Source organism: Ochotona princeps, chromosome 17, assembly GCF_030435755.1.
Source record: "Ochotona princeps isolate mOchPri1 chromosome 17, mOchPri1.hap1, whole genome shotgun sequence".
NCBI lineage: Eukaryota > Metazoa > Chordata > Mammalia > Lagomorpha > Ochotonidae > Ochotona > Ochotona princeps.
This window is the reverse complement of record NC_080848.1, coordinates 39,318,504-39,333,418: the sequence shown is the minus strand read 5'-3', so window position 1 is coordinate 39,333,418 and position 14,915 is coordinate 39,318,504. Positions and strand designations below refer to the sequence as shown.

At 49.8% G+C, this 14,915-nt stretch overlaps 1 protein-coding gene across 1 annotated transcript in view; it reads right to left on the bottom strand.

Moving 5' to 3' along the window:
* The window catches only part of RAP1GAP2 (RAP1 GTPase activating protein 2), a 171,573-nt gene extending 162,233 nt beyond the window's left edge, over window positions 1-9,340 (bottom strand). Inside the window, exons 1-2 of the mRNA XM_058676118.1 lie at window positions 9,262-9,340; window positions 4,147-4,263 (exon numbers count right to left, since the gene is read on the bottom strand). Coding sequence (XP_058532101.1) covers window positions 4,147-4,263; window positions 9,262-9,311 — 167 coding nt within the window. The 5' untranslated portion in view covers window positions 9,312-9,340. The remainder of the gene's footprint in view (window positions 1-4,146; window positions 4,264-9,261) is intronic.
* Between the last annotated feature and the right edge of the window lie 5,575 nt (window positions 9,341-14,915).

Below are 14,915 nucleotides of genomic sequence, written 5' to 3'. Positions count from 1 at the left end.
TCACAATGGTCTCACTCAGATTCTTCGATCTCAGGATGATGTGAAGGAAACTTTTTCAGATTTTCAGTTTGGGCCTTCACGGGGACCAGCAACATGTGGTGCAGGCCTCAGCACTGAAGCTGGGCAGTGCAGGCACAACGTACTCCACTGGTTCTTGGATGGTCACTCAGTCGCCCCAGATACTCCACATGATAGTAGAAGATAGTCTTTGTGTTAGTACATTTGACCCAACTGTATGTTAAAATCATGTTCTGTTTGGGCTCGGCAGCGTGGCCTAGTGGCTAAGGTCCTCGCCTTGATCCCATATGGCCGCTGGTTCTAATCCCAGCAGCTCCACTTCCTCTCTGTCTCTCCTCCTCTCAGTATATCTGACTTTGTAATGAAAATAAAATAAATCTTTAAAAAAAAATCATGTTCTGGTCAAGTTCCAGGTGGGCAAGGCTACAACAGGATGTTTGGCAAGGTGAGGTGTCTTCAGTATATTTAAATTTGATTGATTTTATTTAAACGGCAGAATTATAAAGAGAGAGGGACAGAGACAGAGATATTGTCCCTAAAGAGTTACAATGGCCAGGGGTCAGGAGCCTAGAACTCTATCCAAGTCTTTCATAACCCCAAGTACTTGGGCCACCTTTCACTGCTTTCCCAGGCTCAGTACCAGGGAGCTACATAGAACGTGGAGCAGTCAGGACTCAAACCAGCATCCAAATGGGATGCCGGTGATGCAGGCAGAGGTTTAAATTGTTATGGCATGCCACCAGCCACTATCAAATAAATCTTTTTAAAAATAAAGCAAATTGGGCCCGGCGGTGTGGCCTAGCGGCTAAAGTCCTCGCCTTGAAAGCCCCGGGATCCCATATGGGCGCCGGTTCTAATCCCGGCAGCTCCACTTCCCATCCAGCTCCCTGCTTGTGGCCTGGGAAAGCAGTCGAGGACGGCCCAATGCACTGGGACACTGCACCCGTGTGGGAGACCTGGAAGAGGTTCCTGGTTCCCGGCATCGGATTGGCGCGCACCAGCCCGTTGCGGCTCACTTGGGGAGTGAAACATCGGATGGAAGATCTTCCTCTCTGTCTCTCCTCCTCTCTGTATATCCGGCTTTCCAATAATAATAAAATCTTTAAAATAAATAAATAAATAAATAAATAAATAAATAAATAAAGCAAATTAATATGTTCTTGGATCTGTGGATGGATTTTGTCAATCAACAGACCTTGGAAAGATTTTTCTCATTCCTAAAGCAACAAAACCAACAACTTCTCAGAACTATCAGAAGTGTCACTCAAGTGACACCCTTGAAATACTCTTCCCCACATTGTGGTCTCTAAGGCTTCATCAAATGACCGTCCCCCATGCCTGGGTGTTGATGCAGTTTGACAGCAAGGACACCTTCTGTACCTGATCCTCCCAACCCTAATCAGATGTCCACACCTATGTCAACTATTAAAAAGAAATTTTTTTAAAAAATTTTAAGGGATCTGGCACAGTAGCCTAGTGGTTAAAGCCTTCACCTTACATGAATAGGGATCCCAAATGGGTGCTGGTTCCTGTCCTGGTTGCTCTTTTCCCATCCAGCTTCCTGCTTGTGGTCTTGGAAAACAGTCGAGGACAGCGCAAAGCCTTTGGACCTTGCACCCGCATGGAGATGCAGAAGCTCCTGGCTCCTGGCTTCAGATCGGCTCAGCTCTGGCTGCTGTGGCCGCTTGGGGAGTGACTGAATGGATGGAAGGAAGATCTTTCTCTCTTTCTCCTTCTCTCTGTAAATACTGCTTTCCAATAAAAATAAATACATCTTTACAAATAATTTAAAAAAATAAAATAAAGCAAATTGTGTATTTCTGGAATCTTCCGTTTACGACTCAGCGGTTGGCTACATGTCACTACAACTGCAGAAACTGAAAACGCAGATCTGTGCGGATGACTGTTCTAGACTTCAGACATGGACCTGGAACCCAGCCCCCAAGGCAACTTCGGTTCTGCCATCGCCCCTGCTGGGGAGAACACCCACATTCCTGCAGTGTCACCAGCAGGCTATGCACACTCTTCCTCAAGTCACTAACAGAGTGAGCACTGAGCCAGGGAGTCAGCTCCCAGCAGCCCCACTCCCCAACTGCCCCAGCTGTGCCAGCCCCCCCACCGCCGCCCCCCCACCCCCGTCCACATCCCTCTGTGTCAACCTGCAAGGAACCTGATGGAAGGATAAGACAATTGCTTGCTGAACTTCAGAATCCTCATCTCCTGTTCCACCACCCCCCATCTAACTAGTCATCTAAAATATCCACCAGAACAGCGACCGAGCTTCCCCCAGCAGGGCGGGTTCTCACCAGTTCTCGACACCGCTGCTCATGGTTCTGGTCTTTCTTGCTCAGAAACCCAAACCCTGTCTCCCATAACCGACTCTAACCTTGACTGTGCTGTTGCCACATGCACGTAGTTATGGTTTGTGGATGTCAGCTCCTTCCTGTCTGGGAAGGTAAAAAGTCCCAACCAGCCTTTGGGCACGTGCCTTATTCTTTGAGAGGCGCTGTGTTCGCTGCTTGCCACTTAGGATCACTTAACCTCTGCCTCGGTTTCACCATCTGGGGAGAACAGGGATACCTAGATGGTAGCCCTGCTGTGAGCATGAAATCCATTCATTCCTGCAAAGCATTTACACCACGACACATACTAAGCACTGCAAATAATAATAACTACCGTGAAGGCTGGCGTTGTGGCACAGCGCACTAAGTACCACCTAAGAGGCCAGCATCCCATATCAGAGAGTCGGTTTGAATCCTAGCTGCTCCACTTCTGATTCAGCTCGTTGCTAACACACCTGGGAAGGCAGCAGACAGGAGACCAAGTGCTTAGGCCCTTGCACCCACATGGGAGATCTGGATGGAGTTCCAGGCGCCTGGCTTCAGCCTGGCCCACTCCTAGCTATTGCAGCCATTGGAACCAACAGATGGAGTGGAATCTCTCTCTTTCTGTCTCTCCTCCTTTGTGTGTAACTCATGTTTATGCACTTATTCACGCATTCACTTCATTATAAAATAAATTTCACTCTTGCCTCAAGTTTCCAGGGTTCTTCTCTTTTCTTTCCACTATCTGAAACAAAATCCCTGTCATTCTGGGCACTTGTCTGATCACTTACCCCTCAACACCAAGAATGCCCATGTGGCCACGGTCGCCTCTCACTGGGCAGAACTAGAGCCACAGCAGCTGTCTACCTTGCTGCTCCTCACACCTTCTCAGATGGCCAGTGAGAGACTGCTGCTATCGGCTCAGCAGGACCCCTGGCAGATGTTGGGAGTGGTGGAGTCTTCCCGCTGTGGCTAAGCCTTCTTCCTGGGAGCTGCACCAGTCCTGGGCCAGCCCATGACTCTTCCCACTCCTCTTCCATGCAGCCACCCCTGGGAGGTGACACCTGTTTATTCCCAACTACGAGGATCCTGCCCACATAGAGATGCAAAGGGGTGTTGGTGGTGAAGCCAGGAAGACAGGCTCAAGGTCAGGTCTGGCAGAGGCTTTGGAGGGGGACGTGGCTGATGCTGGGCTGTCCAGAATGTCCCTATGGGACTTACTGACATGTTCAGACCTATCCACGGTGCACCAGGAATCTGCTCACCTATCATGCACTCCTACCCTACCCCACACCATCCCCAGGATCCCAGGCAAGGCTGGCAAGGCTGGTTCCAACCAGATCAAAGCAGGGCTGCCCAGAAAGCTGGCAGCGCCCCTTCCCTCTTAAAGGGGAGCCAGCTGGTCTCCAGATGGGGGGGCATCTCTGCAGGCACCACTCATTGGAGACTGCAACTCCTGACAAAAGGCAGGATAAACACCAGGGGTTTCCGCAAAGTTCGTGGAAAGCGCAAATTGTGAAAAACCATACATGGACTTCAAATTTTTTCTTGCATCAAAATAGACATATTTTAGTTGCATTTTCCCACAACCTTCTCAGACTATCCCCATAGAATTATATACATTTTACAGAGGGGAAAGCAGGGGCTCAGTGCACTCTCGGCTGGACAAGTGTCCAACTATCCAGACCCTGACCGGTCTCTCACTTTCCTGAGAGTTCCCCAGGGTAGGTCTACAGAGCAGCGAGAGGGAGCGGAGCAACCAGGGCAGGCTGCGGAGGGAGCAGCGGGGAGGAGGCACGCTTACCTGGAGGGAGCTTCGAGGTCAGCTCGGCTGAGGATGCGGTGCTGCTGAGGGCTGTAGAGCCACCGGAAGGCTGTCAAGGTCCGCTCCTCGAGGCGGAAGTGCCCCTCCTGCACGTACCTGTGGGCGGGACAGCAGAGGCTGAGTGGTGGGTGGAGGTGGCCAGTGAATGCGGACGAAGGAGTGCCCAAGGGTACTTATCCCACAGTGCCTCTCCTGCGAGCCACCCTCTTAAACTCTCCTGAAGGGCAATCAGTCACAAGAAGCAGAACTCAGCTCAACAGATGAAGCTTTCAAAAGTCTATCAGCTTAACTGCTGACAAATGTCTTGTTAGAGTTACAAGCCAGTCTAGATTATCCTAAAATCTGCCAAGATCAGTAAAATTAGACTTCAACACAACAAATGGCTAAATACTAAAATGAAACAGACACGAGACAGCTGAATGGTACCTTATAGCCATTTTAAGGTATATAGCAGCTGGTCCTGTATATGAACTAAAATTGAAATGTCAATGAGCTAATCATAGGTTGTGGTTAAGAACTTGCTTCTTTTTTGTTTTGTATTGTTTTGTTTTGTTTTTTTTAACATACTGGTTACGCAAAACCTTGTCAATTCCATAATGTTACAAATTGCTGTTAATGTTATATTGAGACTCTTAATTGACTGGGATGATATTCTACCAGCTCTGACTTTGGACCAGAAATGGTCTCCCCAACAAACTGTTCAACCCATCTGGACAATGAGTAGCTGGACTCTATGCTGGGTATATGTTTGCAAGGAAAGAATCTTGATGGAATTTGAACTGTAATACTGCATCAAGGTGGAGGAATCCACCAGGGGGGAGGGGTGTAGGGAGGGGTGGGGGGATTCCCAGAGCATATGAAACTGTCACATAATGCATAATAATTAATAAAAAAAAAAATAAATAAAAAAAAAAAAAAAAAAAAAAAGTCTATCAGGCTTTAGTGGGTAGTGGGGTAAACCAAGGCCTGCAGAACCATCGTCCTATACAGGTGGCCAGTTCAAATCCTGAGTCCTGGGAGCTCCAGTTTTGATCCAGTTCCCTGCGAATGCACCTGGGAAAGCAGCAGAAGCTGGTCCAAGTGCCTGGACCTCTGCATCCATGTGGAAGATCAGGAAGCTCCTGGTTCCTGGCTCTTGGTTTTTGGCTTTAGCCTGGACCAGCCCTAGCCAATACAAGCCATTTGAGCGTTAAGCGGGTAGATGTAAGATTTCTCTCTCTCTTTCTGTAGCCCTCAAATAAGTAAATAAATAAATCTTTTTAAAACTTAAATAGAGGGCCCGGTGCAATGGCATAGTGGTTAAGGGCCTTGCCTTGCACACGCCAGGATCCCATATGGTCGCCGGTTCTAATCCTGGCGGCCTTGCTTGCCATCCAGCTCCCTGCTTGTAGCCTGGGAAAGCAGTGAAGGACAGCCCAAAGCCTGGGGACCCTGTACCCACCTAGGAGACCTGGAAGAGTTCCTGGCTCCTGGTTTCAGATCAGCTCAGCTCTGCCTGTTGCAGTCACCTGGGGAGTGAATCATTGAATGGAAGAGCTGCCTCTCTGTCCCTCCTCCTCTATATATCTGACTTTGCAATAAAAATAAAATAAAACAAATCTTATAAAAAAAATGGAAGATATTTCCTGTCACCGGGGGAAACAAACATAAAGCTGGAAGCAGAGCTGAGTCAAGCCAAAAAAAAGTATCCAATAACTGAAAGACACTATTAAAAGGCCAAATATAAGAGTTATGGGAGTCCCAGAAGGTTCAGAAAGAGAAGCTGAAATTAAAGATGTATTCAATGAAACAACAAGGGAAAATTTCCCTAATCTAGAGAAAGAATTAGGAAATAATATCCAAGAGGGGCACAGAACTCCCAACAGGCTTGACCAAAATGATATTCACCATGACACATGATAATCAAGCTCTCAAAATCAATTGACATATAAAGGAATGGCAATCAGACCCACATAAGACCTCTCACAGGAAACTTTACAGGCCAGAAGAGAATGGAGCGACATATTCCAGATTCTAAAAGCAGCATGCGCCATTAGAGAAAAAAGTATCAGGGGCCCAGCAGTGTGTGCAATGATGTCCAAAACAGGAAAGAAATCCAGGGGGTGCAGGCTGCCTGAGCTGTGCACTCTGGAACTTGGAAGACACAACAGGTAACAGAAGCCATTTCCTAGGTGGAGAGCTGGGGCATAGCTGGATGAGGCCGCAGGGAAGGGATGTGTGTGTGTGTGTGTGTGTCTTGGGGATGGGGGTAAACGCTGGGAAAAACACAGCAGGGGCAGGTGTTCGGTACACCAGTTAAACTGCTGCTTGGGACACCTACAGCCCCTATCTGAGTGCCTGGGTTCAAGTCCCTGTCCCAATTCCAATTCAGCTTCCTGCTACTGTGCACCTGAAGAGGCAGCAGCTGATGGTGACAGTTCAAGTATTGGGGTCCCTGCCCCCCCCACGGGAGACCGCAACTGTGTTCCAGGCTCTTGGTTTTAACTGGCCCAGCCCCAGTTGTTTCAGGTGTCTGAGAACTTGGAGAATGAGTCCGTAGATGGATGTTTCTCTCTCTCTCTCTCTCTCTCTCTCTCTCTCTCTCTCTTTCTCTCTCTCTCTCGCTCCCTCCATATGTATATATATATATATATATATAAATAAATATATATATATTTATTTATATATATATATATAAATATATATATATATAAATATATATATAAATATAAATATATAAAATATATATATATATATATAAATAAATATATATATATTTATTTACCACTCACTGCCCTCTTCTGCCCAAATGCTGCGGTTTGGGTGGAGTGACCAATCAGAGCAGCTCATCCCTCTGCCCCCTGTGATTGACTCAAGCAGGGTCATGTGACCCAGGTAGGCCAATGAACTAAGATCTGCAGAGTTGAGCCAGTGTCTCCAGGAAGAGCAGCTGTCTTGCCTGGGAGGTTTACCGGTCCTCAAGGATGGCACTTGGTGAGTTACAGGGAGCAAGTGGGCCATTATGCAGTGGCATCATTGGCACACCTGAAACACTAAGAGTTCCTGGTGTGTTCAGTTCTGGGAGCCCAGCGATTCCTTTCTTTAAAATCAGATGCACCAGAAGTGAAGGACTCCTGGCTTATGGGAGGGAAACTACACAGACTGAGTGTGAAGTCCTCGGACCAGGGACGAGGGACCACCAGGCTGTGGCTGCAGCGTGGCACGGGTTCAGGGGTCCAAAGTTTCTGCAGACTGCCTGACCGCTCAGACCACATGCTCAAGGCTTCTCAGAAACATAGACTTTTCCTGGGGGGTGGAGGGAGGAGACACGAAGCCCTCTTAGGGCATTAACAGTGATTGATGTATCACCAGGTCCAGCCCAGCCCACCCAACCAGAAAGTGACAGGGCAGGAGTGTGATGGGGTAAGGCAGAACAGTCATCTAAGTTCTACCTGCCTCTTCCATTTTTAAAAAAAGAAGATTCATTTATTTGAAAGGCAAAGTTGGAGAGATATCTTCCATCTCTGACTCACTCCCCAAATGGCCACAATGGTCAGGGCTGGACCAGGTTGAAGTCAGGAGTCAGGAGCTTCTTCTGTCTCCCAAACAGACAGAGAACCAAGCACTTTAGTCATCCTTTGCTGCTTTCCCACGCACAGTAACAGGGAGCTGGATTGGAAGTGGAACAGCTGGGACTTGAACCCACCACCCCTATAGGATGTCAGCACTGCAAGTAGAGGCGTAACACACTGTGCCACAGCACTGCCCCCAAGTTGTACCCCTTTAACATTCTCCTCTTCTGTGAAATGAGAACTCCCTGCTTGGGTCCTGGGGTGCTAGCTGTTTCAAGGAAGAGAACATTGAATAATTGCCTATTCCTCCCTTACTCTCCAATCGGATGAATTCCACTTCCATATGATTTACATTCAGGAGTTTCCTTGGAAGACGGCTCCTGGGCTCATTAATAAACTTGGGGAAGAGCTGAGTCTTCTTGCTCTGACATGCTGGAACTTTTAGGCAGTGTGAACTTGGATGTGTGACTGTACCATCCAGGACACAAGCAAAACAGAGGAAGAGTAAACCCTGAGTTAGTACATGGTTCGAATCCCAACTGTGCCACCTGCAAGCTGAGTGACCTCGACTAATCATGGTTCCTCTCTCACCCTCAATTTCCTCATCCGTAAAGTGGGCATGCTGGAACCTTCCTCCCAGTATTCTTGGAAAAAGAAACTGAGTCAGTGCCTGAACCCCAAGTGCTGCACAGTCCTATCAAGCGCCCAGAAAGCCTGGCTTGCTGTTGTTAGTTATCGGTGTTGGCATTGGGTACTGGGCTAGTGCCGTGTGTCCGCGGACCCTGGTTGGGTGGGAAGATTTGGGATGGGAGAGTTCCACCCTGGTGGTCCTCCCCAGTCCTCCTTCCAGAATCGAGTGGGCTGCCTGGTGTTCTGAGTCCAGCCAAGAAGAGGTCAGGCGCCTGCAATCCCCGGCGCCAGAGACCCAGCCCAAGTGATGGGGCATCGCTAAGACCATAGCCCTCTGCATCTGCAGTCCAGTAACCCGACGCCTGGGCCTCTGATTTCCCAGCTTGGGCGGGGCTGCGGCGGGGCAGGCGCGGCCACCTACTGGCGCAGAGCCCCCTGCCCCTGCCCTGACCTCCGAAGCCCCTTCTTGAGCCTAGGGACTCGCTGAGCAGGTAAGCTGGGGCAGGTCTTTGAGGGGGCCCGGGTTCCGTGCTCTCTTGGGTTCCAAGCCCGACTATGGCAGCGGAGGTGCAGAGGAGGGCGGGGAGCCACATTGTACAAACGGGAGAAGGGGGAAAGGCATCAGTCAGCCAGTGCGCCTGTGGACGGAGCACGGGGGTCCCTCCACGGCCTTACGTCGCTGACAGGGTCCTCGTCCCAGCGCTATCTCCTTGAAGAGCTTGCATTACACCCGACTCAGGGACGGGAGGTCAAGGCAAGACCCGCGGCGCTCGGTGCATCCGGCCCCTCAGCCTCCGCTCGTGAAGAAAGTTTGGTCCGGCGCCCCCAGCTCCTTCCCCCGCGGGACCGGGCCTCGGGACGCGCGCGGCACTGCGCCCACACCAGGCCTCGCGGCTGCCCGGCGCCCACTCACCAGCGCACCAGCTGCCAGCGCTTCTCCCCCGGCGCCCGGCGGCCCGCCATGCCTCACCCGGCCCGCGGTTCGCCGGTCGCGCGGCTGCCGCAGGGCCAGTGCCGAGGGCGCGCTCGCCGGCGCGGGGGCCGGCCGGGCGGGGCGGGCGCGAGGCCACTCGGCCGGAGCCCAGGCGGTGCGCAGAGCGCCGCGCACAGCCCCGCGTCGCCACGGGCCCCGCCCCGCAGCCCGCTGGCCAGGGTCGCCCGCCGCTCCGCCCAGCTGCGCGCAGGACGGAGCGGTCCCCCAGCACGGCCTTCCCGCCCAGCAGTGAGAAGTTAACACTCCAAGTTCTGCGGAGGGGTTGGGGGGGGGGAATGCGACTTGCTGAGTGACAAGGCAATTCCCTTTATCCATCTGAAGTTAGAGGGAAAGTGGGGGGAAAATAAACTAAACTCTCAATGGCTGAGGTAAAAACTGATGTGCCTGCCCTACAAATGATGAAAGCATTTACTTACTAATATTTAATTTGTTTAAAGGGCAAAGAGAGATATCCCATCCACTGGTTCACTCCCCAAAGGATCCCAGCACAGCCTGGAGTAGCAGGGACCCAAATTCTTGCACCATTACCCCTGTAAGGTGCAGGAAGCTGAAATCAAGAGAGAATCCCAGATACTCCCATATGGACTGCAGGTGTCCCAAGCCAAACACTTGACCCAATTGATTAATTCTATTAACTCGGCAATCATTACAGTCATATGACATTGGCCTAACCCCAGAACCAGGTCCACGCCCCCTACCTCCCCCTCCAGGATCAGATCATCCATGGAGTGTGCAAGAAACCAGCCCAGTCCAAGCATTTCCTGGGAGCATGCATCCTAACCCTGGCTTGAAGGAGTGGCATTTTGCAAGTGCTGGGCTTGTCCTGCAGGTTACCATGGTACCCTTCCAGTTCACCTGCCTCCCATAGTAGGACAACCCACCTGTGTCCTTTGCAAGATGGAAACTTAAATGAGGAAAAGCGACAAGCCTGACTCCCAGGCCGCGGATCCCGAGTGCTTGCCTCCTTCTGGGGATTGCGAAGAGAGGAGCTGGGAGTGAGAAAACTGAAGTTACTGACTGTCCACAGGCCCCCTTCCCCAGTGTCCAACAAAAATCAAGGTCACAGGTTTTTGTGATCCCAGAGATCCGTCTCCAAACTTTCCACTAAAGGGAACCAGAAGCCATTGGCTATGAAGAATGTGACCAACACCAGCATAGAGGCACCCTGCCAGGCACAGGGGAGGGGACATGGACACGTGTTGGGGGAGGCAGCTCTTCTGTGACCGTGAAGTGGAGGTCAAGGGGCTAGCATGGGGCTGGCAATTCCCTCTGAGCCTAAGCTTCCCCCATAGAATTCACATGGAGATCAAGGGAAAAGAAAGCCCTGGAAATGGAAATGTTCCCAAGGGTGCCTGGACTCGTGTGTGTGTGTGTGTGTGTAATATAGATGAGTACTTCAAAACATCCAGGGGAAAATGGAATTATTTTGGTGCCAAAAAAATAACCCTTTGAAAGTTATGCACATAAAAGGTTGTCAAAAGTTCACGGAAAAACATGTATTATGAAAGAAAACTTGAAAGGCAGAGAAACGGAGATTTTCCATCTGCTAGCTTGCTCTCCCAAATGCCTGCAACACCCACGGTTGGGCCAGACCAGAGCCAGGAGGCTGGAGCTCCATCCGGGCGCCTCACGTGGGTGACAAGGGCTTAAGTACCTTGAAGGTACTATGCTAAAGGAAATAAGTCAGTCACACAAGGACAAATGCTACCTAATTCCATTTACATGAATACTTACATGAATACAGACAGAGTAAGAGGGCACTGGAGCAGCGGAGAGGGAGAGCTGGAGCTATTTGATGGATATAGAGTTTCAGTTTTGCAAGTTGGAGAGAATTCTGGAGATGAGAAGTGGTGACTGTTGCACAATAACATAAATGTTCTCAGTGTCCCTGAATGATACACTAAAAAGCAGTTAAGAGTATATTCCACAAGCAGGGGCATTGTGGGCCTAGGGCAGTAACCTAGTGGCTTAAGTCCTCACCTTGAATGCACTGGGATCCCAAGTGGGCACCAGTTCTAATCCCTGAGGCCCCGCTTCCCATCCAGCTCCCTGCTTGTGGCCTGGGAAAGCAGTCAAGGACAGCCCAAAGTCTTGGGACCCTGCACCTGCGTGAGAGACCTGGAGGCCCCAGGTTCCTGGTTTCAGATCAGTGCAGCTCTGGCTATTGTAGCTGCTTGAGGAGTGAACCATCGGACGGAGGATCTTCCTTTCTGTCTCTCCTCTGCTCTGTATATCTGACTTTCTAGTAAAAATGAAATAAATCATAAAAAAAAACTAGGGCATTGGCACAGTGAACAGCAGCATCCCATATTGGCCAACCACCCTTCTTCCCATCTATCTCCCTGCAAATGCACTTGGGAAAGCATTAGAAGATACCCCAAATCCTCAGACACTGCCACACATGTAGGAGACCCAGCCTGAGTTCCAGGCTCCTGTCTTCAGCCTGGGTTAGCCTTCACTGTTACAGGCATTCGGGGAGTGAGCTGGAGCATAGAATACTGATCTCTCTTTCTATCAGATAAAATATAAAACAATTTTTAAAAAAAAAAAAATTAGGATCTGGGAGACCAACGATTTGATCAGCAAGTCAAACCACTGCTTCCAAAGCCAGTATCCTATATCAGAGTGTGGGGTTTGAGTCCAGGCTGCTCTATTTCTGATCCTGCCCCTAACTAGCGTGTCTGGGAAGTCAACAGATGATGACCCAAATGCCGGTCCCCTCCCACGCATATGAATACCCAGCCAGGAGCTCCAGACTCAACTTTGCCCTGGAATAGCCCAGGCCACTGCAGCCATTTGGGGGAGTGAACCAGTGGATAGAACAGAAGACCTCTCTCTTTCTCACTCTAGCTTTCAAGTAAATAAATAAGTCTTTTAAAAAGTAAGGGTAGATTTTAGTATATTGATTAAGATGCCAGTTAACATGCCCAAGTCTGATATAGGAGTTCCTAGCATCAAAGTTCAGTTCGAGCTTGACTCCAGCCTCCTACTAATGCAGGCCCTGAGAGGGAGCAGTGATGGCTCAAGCACTTGGGGTCTGCCATCCGCATAGGAGACCCAGTTCCTGGCTTCACCTGAGCCCAGTCCAGACCACTGTGGGCATTTGGAGAATGAACTGACAGACAGAAGCACTCACTTCTCTGTGTGTGTCTCTCTCTAGTAAATACATTTTTAAAAATATTTAAGAGCAAAACAGCACATTGCAGGACAGACTGTGTTGCTGTCAGTGGTTAAGAATCATGAAATAGGGCCTGGGCCGTTAGCCTAGTAGCTAGATCCTTGCCCTGTATGCACGCATCCCATATGGGCACTGGTTCTCATCCAGGCTGCTCCACTTCCCATCCAGCTCCCTGCTTGTGGCCTGGGAAAGCAGTCGAGGACGGCCCAAAGCCTTGGGATCCTAACCCCATGTGGGAGACCCGGAAAAAGCTCCTGACTCCTGGCTTTGGATCAGCACAGCTCCAGCTATTGCGGCCACTTGGGGAGAGATCCAGTGGATGGAAGATCTTTCTCTGTCTCTCCTTCTCTCTGTAAATTTGCCTTTCCAATAAAAATAACTAATTGTTTAAAAAAATATGACATAATGGTGTGTGTCCATATATCTTTTCCCCTAGAAGACAAGATTTTTTTTTTTAATTTACTTACAGTTAGTTGTAAGGCAGATATACAGAGAGAGGGGAAAAGACAAAGATCCTCCATCTGCTGGCTCACTTGCCAAATGGCTGCAACAGCCAGAGCTGAACCAGTCTGAAGCCAGGAGCCAGGAGCCTCCTCCAGATCTGCCACATGGATGCAGAGGCCCAAAGACTTGAACCATCTTCTACTGTTTTTCCAGGCCATAGGCAGGGAACTGAATCAAAAGTGGAGCAGTTGGAACAAAACCAGTGCCCCTGTGGGGTGCCAGTGCTACCGGTGGAAGATTAGCCTGTTGAGCCACTGCACTGGCCCGGGAAAGACAAGAATATTTTAACTATGGAAAACTTCTCTGGCAGGGGTTACAGAATACGTCTTCAGTTTATTAAACAGGAGCATCTCCTATGTTTATTTTTTATGTTCATTTGAGGGGGTTTTTTTACATGCTAAACATATTCATGTTTAAAGGAGAGAGACAGAGTTCACAGGCACAGGATAACTCCTCTGGTGCCTGAAATGGCAGTGGGGAAGGAAAGACAGAAGCCAGGAACTCAATCTGGGTGGATAGAAGGAACTCAGGTACTTAAATTATCATTTCTGCTTCCCGGGGTCCCAGTAGCAGGAAGGTGGGCTCAGGGGCCATAGCCAGAGCTGGGAACGCAACTCAGACACCCCCACATGGGATGCAGGCTTCGTAAGCAGTGTCTCCAATACTGACCCCCGCAAACCTGCCCCTTATAGGAAAGTTTAAAAATTGTCTAGATATAGCGTGTATCATTCTAGTTCAGCTACATGATAAGGGTGGGGTGTTTTTTTTTTTTTTCAGTTTTTTATTAGAAATTTAAAATAACTTTAAAAATAGAATGTATTTCATACAAGCAAAAGACAAAAACCAACAGAAATAATGGATTATCTTCAAGACAGTACAACTATTGTGAAAACTACTTAAGAAACATAAGGGCTGGGAAAGTGGCACAGCAGACTAAGCCACTGTCTATAACGCTGATGTCCTGGAAGAGCAGAGATTCCAGTCCCAATTGCTGCCCTTCCAATACAGCTCCCTGCTAATTTACTCTGGAAAACAACAGAAGTTGGACCAAGTCCTTGGGCCACTGCACCCACCTGGGAGACCTGGATGGGGTGCCAGGCTCCTGGTTTTGCTTTGGCCCAGCCCTGGCCTTTGCAGGCATTGACAGCTCCATCACTTTCAGTGGGTCTTAAATGCTTGTGTGTCGTTTGTTGTTTCACTGATGGCTGTTTCTCCAGCCAACTATATGGCAAGGTTCTTGAGGGCAGCCTTACAGGTCTACCATGCCCAGCTGGGAGCGAGGTCGGGTGCAGGACTTGGCAAGAAGCAAGTCTTGTGACAAAGCTGGGGCCCACAGGAACAGACAAAACCAGCAGCAGGGTCACACCTCAGACCGGTGTCTGGAATTGTTGGCTTTGCCTGGATCCACCTCTATACAAAAGTGGAGAAAACCAACCAATGGCATGTCTAAGCACTCACCTTGCCAGCCCCTGGCCTCAGGGGATCCTGTTGGTGGTCAGTGTTGCCTCCCCCCCTCCGGGAGGGGGGCCTGGAGCTCAGCAAGGTCAACAGTGGCCCAGGAGTACCCAGCTAGGAAGCAACTGGGCCAGAGTCAGAGCCCAGGTTTAAGGGTTCCTTCCCACTTTTCTTCCTGATGGTTCCTGAAACTAAGGGAATCAGCATGGCTCACCAGAATGAACACCCTTGCTGGAGACACTCAGGCAGGGTCTGGGGAGTTGTCCTCAGCAATGCCGCTTGCCAGAAAGGACCGCAAGTGGCCAGGAAGCAGGCTGGGTCAGCCTTTCCACTCATCTAGTGATTTCTTCAGGCAAAATGAAGGGAGGCACACATTACCACACACACACACACACACACAGAGTGTAGCTGGATGCTACACTTCCTACAGGTGGGC